The following is a 10,617-nucleotide window of genomic DNA, read 5'->3' on the forward strand; positions in this document are numbered from 1 at the left end:
GTTAACAAATGAGAGAAAGCAAGCTTTACAGTCAAACCTGGACGTCGTTTCGTGGAATGTCGAGCTCTCGCATTTCTTGTAAAAGAGGACGTCGACGCCGTCGCCTGAATTTACTCTTAGCTTCTTCGCGTTCTCTAATGAAAAACGTCAGTTAAAGGTACAGAGGCAGTAAACAGCAAGTATTTCGTTTGACAACGTCGCTTCCATTTATGTTGCCTCAGGCACGCGTGGTGGACCAAACAGGGAATGCGTTTTTGGTGAAACCGCAATTTTGGTATTTACCAATATATTTTTAGATCGTTTTGTGCTTTTTTCATCCCATCTATAAGACATCAGATGTTTTCTGCAAGGAAATTAAATAGCTGTTGTGGTAAATTTTACGTATGGTATTTTGCTGGCGTGGTCAATAAGAATGTTCTCTGTGCTGAATTTTTTGGTTTGTTCTGATTGGGACTCACAAGCTTTCCACTCTGTTTCGAGAGAAAAAAAAAAAGAAACTACGGGGAACGAAAAACTTTCCACATAGTTTTATTTTTACACTTTCTACAACGCAGTCTGGGACAAGTGGAAAAATACACAGAGAGACAGACTGTAGATTGAGATATCTGACTCGTTTCACGTCAGAGAATAACAAAACTGTTCTGGTTTGATTGATATTTGGAGGGCAATGGAATTACTGACCTCTTGGAACAGCGTTCTCGAATTACACTCGCCACGGTGAGGACAGAAAACTTTGAGGCGCTTTCTAGCATTTCGGTGCGCATTGTGCTTTCGGGATTTCATCTGCCAAACAAGGAGGGGCTTAAAATCCCCAAAAGGAAGACAGCTTTGAGACACGACTACTGATGTAGTGGTAGCAGCAGGAAATTGAAAAGAAAGCAAACAAAGTGCTCAGAAATTGCAGCGTTTCAAGTGGATATCTGATGGTGACTTTGAATCAGATAGCCGGGGCGGGTTTCCAATTCAAGGTTAGGTTGGGCTTAGGGCTGAACTAACGCACACGTGGCATGTGTCATCTGATGTCCTTGGCTAGTTGACAAACACTCTAAGTTAAACCGAGAGAAAGTGCCTAAGAATTACATTCTAGCGAACTCTCAAAGGCTTTCGCTAGATTGCAGAAAAGAGAAGGTGTTTTAACTCAAGATACAATTACGTTTCCCTCTTATTTGATCTTTTTTTTGCGCACACGCTAAGCCGAGGTCTCCCCCCCCCCCCTTTTTTTTATAGTAGCCCGAAATGGCTACTTTGGCATTAATTCTTTTTTTTTTTTTTACGAAACCGTATCTCGTAGCTGCAGCCGCCTTTCGAGCAAGGTTTGTTCGCTCAAGTTTTAGGTTACACTCTAAAAAAAAACGAACACATATTTTCGCTGCACTTGTCACTGCGCTGAAACGACCTTCATGGTTTCAGTACTCTAAATGTTGCGACGTAGAACGAAGTGTTGAAATGTGATACCACATCAGGTCATTTTTATAAAACATTCTTCCTCGTGTTTGTTAAAAGTGCGAGCGCTCACTTTTCTTTGTTTTCTTTTTTTCTCCGTCACAGATATATGCCATACTCTGCGTTCTTTCTCAGTACCAGGAATACGCTGTCGGCAGGCGGGCCATGGGACAAAAAAGCCGAGCTGCGGTGAGTAATCACGCGCGAAATTCCGTTACGAGAATTTTGGCTTCCGCACTCTGCCGAAGAAGCGCTGTAGGTTTGCGCGAGATCGAAAATAAAATTAAGAGATGGTAAAATATCATCTACTTCCTACTGTTCGGCCTGAACAGCCGGTTATGTCTCAGACGATTCGGGCTGGGCACTTTCTATTTTTATTTTTTTTGGGAAGAGTGGGGGAGAGCCCGTGCTATGAAATGTCCCACCTGAACATGCGTAGATCAAGGTGAGCACAGTGATGCTCTTGCAGCTCTTCTTGATGATCGCTCCACGGGGGAAGCAGTAATAAAATAATTACCTCAATATTAACGAAGCAGTAATTTGCTGTTTCCATACAAGTGTTCTTTTCTTAAAGTCTTTGCATATTTCCCCTCTTGTGTGCCGAGAGGGTTATTAGCTGTATCCCCGATACAAGTACTAAACTGAGCAAATAAGTACTCAGTTTGTTTCATATTTTCTTCAACATAGGGAGGTGGGCAGCACGGGTTGGCGTTGCGAGAAGAACAGGGGTAGGTGTTGTGAACTAAAGCGTGATTAAATTTTAGCTCTTGTTGCTCAGATAAAGAGGGTGAAATGTACTTTTAAAAGCCCCACTACTAGTAAAAGTAGAAATAGGGCAGCTTGGGATCGCGGAAGTCTCGTTATGAGAGAAGCGCACTCCGCCTTTCCCATCAGTTCGTTGTAGGCGTGAAAGCGCTATACCGGGTCGGACGCACTGTTGTCTCTGCAGCTCCCTGTGCTCTCGGGCTACAGCAGCCGCGGCGAGCGCTCCAAGTTGAGCAGCGTGGCCACGTGGCCGAGCCGCATGCAGTCCCAGTCCAAGCAGTCTGGCCAGAGTGCGAACTACGCGGCTCCTCCGCCGGCAGCCGCTCCTGGTGGTGAGTTGAAACCGGGAAGAGGAAAACGCCGGTTGCTCAAAACACACGCGCGCTTTAGAAGAACTGCCAGTTTTAGCTCTCGATGTGAACAAGGAAGTATGATAGGCTGCGTAGGGACGAGCATCGGAAAAGGCAGTGACAACCAGAAGCTTTGAGAAGAGTACACAGGCAACATGAAGCCGGAACCCGACTGATAGAGGCCAATAAAGCGACGCTTTCATATACACTTGCAATTAACGTCGGCATCGGTTTACTTTTAAATGCTGACTGCAATTCATTCACTTTTAACGCATATCACGAGACCCCTTAGTCTCGTTAAATGTTTATGTGTAGTCATGGTATTGATGAAATGAACGGCGGCGCAACAAGGACGCTAACAAGAAAGGGGACTCCACATGCGCACACTACCAACTCATGGTCATGGTATTGCTTGCTGGACAGAAATTCTATCCGCGCAATAATACGGACGTAGCCAAAATGCACGCGGCGAGCAATTAATTGTTTCGCTATGCGTAATGTGCAACGAATCTGGAATCCGCAAGCAGAGCATCGCTTCGATATCGTTTGTTTTCTTTGAGCTTGTGACTTGTTCTATACTCCTCAAAAAACCATTTCTGTCAGCATGCTCAGTTTCTAAATCCCAGTAACTTTTTGTTTATTTGCACAGAGTCTTAGCCATGTGAAAAAAAAGATATCCGATATCCTTGCGCCGCAAACCAACCGCGACAATTATTCTCAGTAACTATACCTACCTCCGTGACTATACGTAGGCTAAGACATGTATACGTGCGCCGAATTTGTCTAAAAATAATAATGTTTGTTTCCTTTTACAATGACGCTTGATTTACGTGGAGCGCGGCCCGCTTCACCAAGCATTTTTGCTTGACTACGAGAAATTCACTGCGTGTAAGCAAACTTAATGTTTTTTTTTTTTTACCGACAAGGAGTCGTTCGATCACACTATGGCCAGATACAACTCAGGAACAAGGTGGCAGATGTCCTTCAAAGGGGGCCCTCCACCCAAAGACAGCAACAGATTTTCATGACGCAGTGGTCAGCCCAATTAAGCCACATTAACCCCCTTTCATCTACCACACCCTGCCATGTCGCGCTAGCAGGTCCAAGAGAATTAACTACGACGACATAAGAATCGGCTCATACAATTGCTTGAGGGCCTTTTTTGAGAGGCACTTGACGCTTTGTTCTTGAGTTGTATCCGACTGAAGTTACATTTAAGGTAACAGTGAATAACTGAGCCGATTACTGAAGTGACTAATAATGTTGGGCCCAGTGTGACGTTAGGGGTCTCTGTGGCGCTGATGCACGTATACAGAAACATTGAATTCCGTCACAGTAGATAGGGCCATTCATGTACTATTTTCAAAGGCCATACTTTGGTAACGGGGCGACTCTATCCGTGCTCGCAGACAAGGTTGCCGGCGTGGGAAGCAGGCTGTCTCCGCAAGTGATTCCGGTCATTCCGGAAGTGACGAGCGCCTTCGCCTGTGGCCCCGAGGAGCTCTCGAGCGGCATGCACATCTCGACGGCCGAAACGTCCTTGCAGCCGTCCGGGGACGAGACCGATCTGCAAGGGAGTTCTTGCATACTGGTAAAATAAAGAGCGCCACGTTTCGAAGATTAGCTGGCTCAGACTATACTCTAAATAACAGCACGCATGTTTGCCGGAAAATAATAAATAGTCCGATCTCAGAATGCCACTCAAGAAAAAAAACAAAACAAAGAATCAACGAGAAAGCATAATAAAGTGGATGTTTTCATGCCTCTTGATTAGAAACTAGCCATAAAAGTAGCGTTGTGTTTATTTGCACAGAAGCAGTTTGTGATTGTAGGTTTTATAGCAGTGGTTTAATTTCCGGCGAATGGGTTTCTGGGGACTAGTGGGCACAACTGTGGTACAAAAAACGCAGAAACGCATCTTTCAAATAGACGTTCAGGTGAACGCGACTAGTGCATGGTACAGAGGGTGGCACCTATGTGCACCAAGAATCATGAAGACTCGAGAGGGATAAACATGTTTGCCTTTTGCGACCCTCCGTTTTACGCATGGCGTATTTACCTTACATCATGAAATCTATACCGGCGGACTAGGGCACATGGCAGAGATAGTTGGAAAACATTCTCCATGACTGTCCGAAGGGCAGATCAATATCACCAAATGACTAATACTCTGCTGTGCCCTGTCGTCTGAGTTCGCCTACTGGGGCTCATTGTTTTGCTCTTCTCTCAGTCATGCGCACCGTCTGAATCAATCTGAACACAAGATGTCTTTCTTGCCTTCGCAAGGATTCAGGCAAGTCAGAGGAGGACCCCGTGGAGAACAACCGACTGTTCCTTTCGGACTCGAGAGGTTCGCGCGGTGCCAAGCCGAGCCAGAAGCTGAGCCACGGCAGCGCCACCCTCGTGAGCCCCGTCCCCGAGACGCGCCCACTCCTCGAACTGGCCAGTTCTGCCAACACTGAAGTCAGTGACGACGGCCAAGACAAGTGAGCATCGGGGGTCCCTGTTTGTGTTCTCCCTGGCGACGGTTCCTCCGAGATGTAACGACTGTTTTTCGTGCTGTACTGCTTGCTTCGCACTTCTCGCGGGCAGTCAACGTCATGTGATGGAGAGGGCGAGCGTTAAGCTCTGGGGCCGTAGTAGTGGCGAGAGCGTCCGAGCTAAAAATATAAGTGTAAATAGAAACGGGATAGGTTTTTCGAGATGAGATTTGGAAGGCCACCCTACACCAGAGGACTGAGCAAGCGAAGAGAACAAATGAAAGATGTAGGAGCAAGGAAACGAAGTGCACTTACACTGGTGAGGACATGTAGCTAGCTGGTAGAGTGCTGGACAGGCAGGGAAGCTTGACGTATCGGAGGAAAGCTTTTGGGAGCGCAGCGACGTCTGCTGTGGTAAGGAGACACTCGAAGGGCTGTTTCAGCCGTGTCTCCGTTTCAGTTAGCAAATGTATCTGCTACGTGTAGACGTGGAGGACAACAGGAACTGGCATGGAATGCGGTTCTCAGTCGTCTTCCGAGCGAAGGGAATAACTACGATGCGCTGGTGTCTCAAGTTTCAGGGGCTTTTCAAGTGATAGTAACAGTGTGGTGATTTTTCGTGGAAGCGTGCTATTCTACTGCCATTTCTTTCTATTTTCGCTCTTTACCATTGTTTCTTTATTCTTCGCCGACCTGGCTTTCTTCTGCTAGTTAGCACAAGCTGACTGAAGCTCACTGTCGTCAACATGCATATGCTTATAACCTTCCAAAAACCCGCGCAAAAGTTTTGTTGGCTCTTTTCAGCGTCCCATTCAATAATTTTGCATCTTGGTTTGCTTTTGTTGTGCCAAGATGATTATCACCATCTCTTTAACGTTGGTTGCCGGAATTCTGCCGGATTTCTTGTATTAGTGAAAGGGGGCGAGGCGCAGTTATGGGCATAGTGCGCTCAGTGCTTGATCAATCAATCAATCAATCAATCAATCAATCAATCAATCAATCAATCAATCAATCAATCAATCAATCAATCAATCAATCAATCAATCAATCAATCAATCAATCAATCAATCAATCAATCAATCAATCAATCAATCAATCAATCAATCAATCAATCAATCGGGTCGGTCAAAATAAATGCATAAATAAATGTTACTTCTTTGCGTTAACGCTGATAGAGCGTCAATATGTGCTTTGCGTTTCTTTTTTTTGTTTGTGTTTGCAGTCACCTCCAAGTGTAGAAGTACCAGTGTTCTCCGTCGGGGCCAAACAGTAGCTGAGAAGGGCTCAGCCCAGCGTTTCCTGTCCTGGATATACCGCCGTTCGTACCTCGTAGGAATTTCATATCGTCCCAAATGTTGGTTTTCATGACGTCATACCTTGAGCGGGGACATCGCATCTAACTGGCCGCGACTGAAATCGCGCTACACCACAAGGATCACCTCGCACCCAGAAGAACCTGTCTGGACATTACCTCGGTACGCGAAGCGTTTTTCGTTTTTTTTTTTTTTTGCAATAAACAAGCTGCGGGGAATTCTGACAATGATTTCAAGGCGAGGAAAATTATAGGAAAGCCGTCTTTAAAAGGAGCTCTTCAGTGCCACAGTTTTGTGCTAATGTTCGTAGGGAGTTGCATCGAAATATATAAGTACTAAGACGTAATTACTTTTCATTGCGTCTGGTGTCGCTGCTTGAACAGCATCCGGGTAACTGAGGCTTAATCACTACACTCTCTTATTTTGTTGTCGCGAATTCCAGACACAGAAATACGTATACCTTGTAGCCAGCATCTAACAGTACATTGATTTAATGCTACATTAAATGGCTAAAGCACTGTGGGCAGGAGTGAACGGTCTGCGTGGTTCTCAATCAAGATTCTGATGTGTTGTACAAACTTTTGCCTTCTGCTGTGTACACCAGTTTTGTAAATGAGGCATGCAATATTTATATTTGTTGTCTAGGTAGCACATTCGCCAAGTTCAGTTGCGCTGGCAGCAGAATTTTCAGCTCGCGGTGACACACATGGCATCCTTAACAAGAAACGAATTGAACCACGTGAGCAGCACGTACTAATGCAGCAACCGAGTAGGCAGCTTTATATGCGGTAGCATGAAAATACATATTAATTATTTCTAAGTGCCGCCTTTCCTACAGTCTATTTCTTGCACGGGGTCTGTTTGCTGCATCTGAAAATGTACCAGGTTCTCATGTCATGCCAGTAGACAAGTCACGGAACAAGGCATGAACTGTTCCAGGATTCAAGCGCCAATATGTGGACACTAAAAATGTAGCCACATAAGAAATAACGTGGCCTGTGCCTCTCTATACTGTCTCACGTACTATCGCCGCGCTCATTGGCTGACGACATCATGAACCGGTTCTTTTCTCCACTTTTTGCTACCTATTCTTGAATACTATGCTTATCAGGGAAACAGTTGAAGCACGCAAAAGAAGTATGAAGTTTGAGGTAATCATACTCTAACGATGTGACAAGTTTTGAGAAGCAGAAATGCATATTTCAGTAGACAGGGGGTTACCAGGGGGTTTGATATGCATTGCGTGGCTAACTGAGTAGATGGAGTTATTACATAAGAGGTCTCGAATATGATAGTCGGTCTGCTCTAGCATGCTTTAGCTCCTACCGAAGCACTTTCTTTTTGTTTTCTTCTCCGTGCTTAGCAACCAAACCATCTCGTTGAATTAACCTCATTTTTCTTCCTTCTTTCATTTTTTTTTTCCAGCCACATATTTTTACCTCTGTAGGACTCACCACAAGTCTGGATAAGCGCACAGTGACTCTCGTTTCAAGCATCTGTGTTTGGCTTTTAAAACTCTGCGACTTCGAGTGAAGAACAGCTACGAAGAAAAAAAGCAAAATTCGTCGTTTCTTTCCGGTTGTGGCTTCCTGCGGCACTCATCTTTGATCGAGGTCATCATATGTGGAGCAATAAAGCAGTTTTACAAAAATAAACGTACGGGTATTGTTCTGCGAGATGGCGTCCTCGTCGACGGTGTCGCTCATGGGCGCCGCACCCCTACATCCTCCCTCTCTTAAACCTCTATAGCATACAATCTGCACAGCCTTTCACTAAATCATAAGGCCAAAATGGATAGAAACACTCCCTCACGGGCCATAAAACTTCAACAACCAACCCCAGCCTACACCCCTAACCCTACACCCGCTGACTGCATCCGGCCACTCCAACACACTTAACACTGCACTCCCATACCTGCCATACATGTGCGTCTCATGAACAGACAAATCACCGTGCTTGGCGCACGGTCGAAAGCGCGACTCACAGGTGACGGAAGTCTACCCTAGGCCCTAACACCCAACCGGCTGACCCTTGAGCCCGGCTACTGGAACAGTTCAGCAAAAACGTTATTTATCAGCTTATCGGTGGTGATAATGCGAGTCAAAGGGATGAAAGCAACATACATCTTACCCGAGGTGCCTACCCGGAGTTACTCATGATGATAGCAACACACTAAGCTTTTGACAGATAAAACAAAACGAAGACACACAACAAAGCACGCGAGGTGATTGTTGCTACCATCATGAGCAGCCTACCCATATCTCGAGCGTTTAGGGGTTACTAAACACTGATATTAGCATCAGCATTTCACACAACCTCAGCTACCGCTATAATTCACATTGTCACGAGAAGGAAACGACCGATGCAATCTGTCGATAACTACAGATTGAAACAAATTTTATAAGAATCCCTATTTCCAACAAATTGCACATTTCGAACGCAATACATTGGAAAACTATGCGGTATTAAATGAAGAAGTTATTAATACCACATAATTTTCCTCTTGTCTTGCGTTTGGGGCGCGTAACACACTGCCATTTAATTTGAGAAACTTAATTATTTATTCGTATCCTCATTAGAGACTTCTTTCCTGTCCAAAGCCGCTGATTCTGCTTCTGACGGATGGGTCTGTTCTGGTGTCCGCCGCAGCGCACGTCTTGGCATTCCAATTAAGCTGAAGAGATTAGCGACCTGGAAAACTCGATGGGAAACCGGAAAATGCTGCGGGTTTTCTGAGAAAAATTGGGTACCCGCAGATGAGCGTCAATGCTTGCAACGCGTAATTGCAAACATAAGTCCCTAGCCCCTAGCCTTGTTTGCTGACGAAGGTCAAGGGAATTTTCGGTACATGTATGCTCCCATCGAGCAATTCTGGGCAGAAGCATTTTTTAACGGGGTAGAATTTATGGACGCAATTTTGTTGCTTTTAGTATTCTAATTCCGAGGTGTTTCAGTTTTTACACTGATCTTATGCTATCTTGTTTTTGTGCGAACTTTTATCCCGCTTGTAAAATTAGCTAGTACTTATTTTGTGGTATTTTTTACTGTTTGCTGCGTTTTTTCCCAGAAATTGCCATTATTGTTTTGTTCGCCCCCCTCCCCCCCCTCCTCTTCTTCCTGTGTAATACCCTCTCCCAGAGGGCTCTTAAGATATTTGAATAAATGAATAAGTAAATATTGTAACAGTTCACTATAACAATCAATATATTCGCAGAACATCCGTCGACAGCTTTGTATTTTTTGCTACTAACGTTCTTGCTATCGTAAAAAACGTTCCCCATTGATTTTTTTATGGCAGTCTTCACTGCTCGATGCGAACGATGGAAAAACTTTAAAAGAAAAATTTTGCTATGCATTAAAAGAATGGACCATTACCTTCAATCCTTACAGCGTAGCACCTCACAATATTCCAATATTCAAAATTTTTTTCCAAGAACACTGTGCCTGACACGAGAAAAACAAGCCGTCTCACAAAAAGAAGAGGACGCTAAGCTTAAAACTTATCTACTTTACATCCTGACACGGAACTTTCAAGATGTGAGCACATTTCAAGAATTGACGAGTATTTTTAATCTCCGTACGCCTCGTGTCTTTTGCATTTGCACAAGGGTGCTAAGAAATATTGAAGTCTGGAGCGCATTAGGAAGAAATGGCGCTGAAGAGAAACACAGAAAGAAAAGTCTCTCCGATTGTGCCATTAGGGTGGGCTGCGATTTGTCGGGCTGTCTAGCTTTGGAATCAATACTCGCCTCGCTGAGACCCCAGCCCGTGTTATAATTGATATTCTCCCATGGTGAGAAAAGTGGTAGACAGAGAGTGGGGAAGGAGAAAAGGAGGAGGCGTGAGTAGAAGGGAGAGGCTCTGAGATAAACGGGGGGACCTCCTTCAGCCGCTCTCTGTTACGCGCCTATGCCCGGCAACGCTTCTTCTCCGATGCATTGTTTGAAGTGCATTTCTCGGCGCCTCTGGGGACAGACCATTTTGTACGAGCCTCGGGAAGGCGTGAGAAAAAAAAAAAATGAGACGAAACGGAGGCACTCAGCGATCCGAGCGTTTCTATTTCCTCAGCCGACGAAATCGATTTGCCGACCTCCCACGGAAGAATGCAAGCCCAATGCCCTTGGCTTGCACTTTCCTTGGGGTGGCAACAAAATAGCGTTGCGTTTTGTTCAACGCTTGCGGATGTTTTTTCGTAATGTTCTCTACGTGGGCGCGCTTGCTGCTTGTTTTCTTTTATTTGTTACTTAAACCAGAATAAGAAACCAA

General features: G+C 45.0%; 1 protein-coding gene and 1 long non-coding RNA gene across 3 annotated transcripts in view; one reads left to right on the plus strand and one right to left on the minus strand.

The window, feature by feature from the left end:
* The window catches only part of LOC149372383 (uncharacterized), a 40,244-nt gene extending 32,341 nt beyond the window's left edge, over window positions 1-7,903 (plus strand). For both annotated transcript variants that reach the window (XM_089586190.1, XM_089586183.1), the window contains 6 exons: window positions 1,549-1,632; window positions 2,393-2,540; window positions 3,968-4,149; window positions 4,845-5,044; window positions 6,261-6,513; window positions 7,777-7,903. In XM_089586190.1, the coding sequence (XP_089442316.1) occupies window positions 1,549-1,632; window positions 2,393-2,540; window positions 3,968-4,149; window positions 4,845-5,044; window positions 6,261-6,276 (630 nt within the window). In that variant the 3' untranslated portion in view covers window positions 6,277-6,513; window positions 7,777-7,903. The remainder of the gene's footprint in view (window positions 1-1,548; window positions 1,633-2,392; window positions 2,541-3,967; window positions 4,150-4,844; window positions 5,045-6,260; window positions 6,514-7,776) is intronic.
* On the minus strand, window positions 2,016-4,255 carry LOC149372385 (uncharacterized). Its single transcript, XR_016292337.1, has 2 exons — window positions 3,934-4,255; window positions 2,016-2,534 (listed from the first exon to the last, which is right to left on the minus strand). It is a non-coding gene; the product is annotated as an uncharacterized LOC149372385 (long non-coding RNA).
* Window positions 7,904-10,617: the final 2,714 nt, after the last annotated feature.

This window comes from Amblyomma mixtum, chromosome 1 (assembly GCF_055824585.1).
Source record: "Amblyomma mixtum isolate Tamu chromosome 1, ASM5582458v1, whole genome shotgun sequence".
NCBI lineage: Eukaryota > Metazoa > Arthropoda > Arachnida > Ixodida > Ixodidae > Amblyomma > Amblyomma mixtum.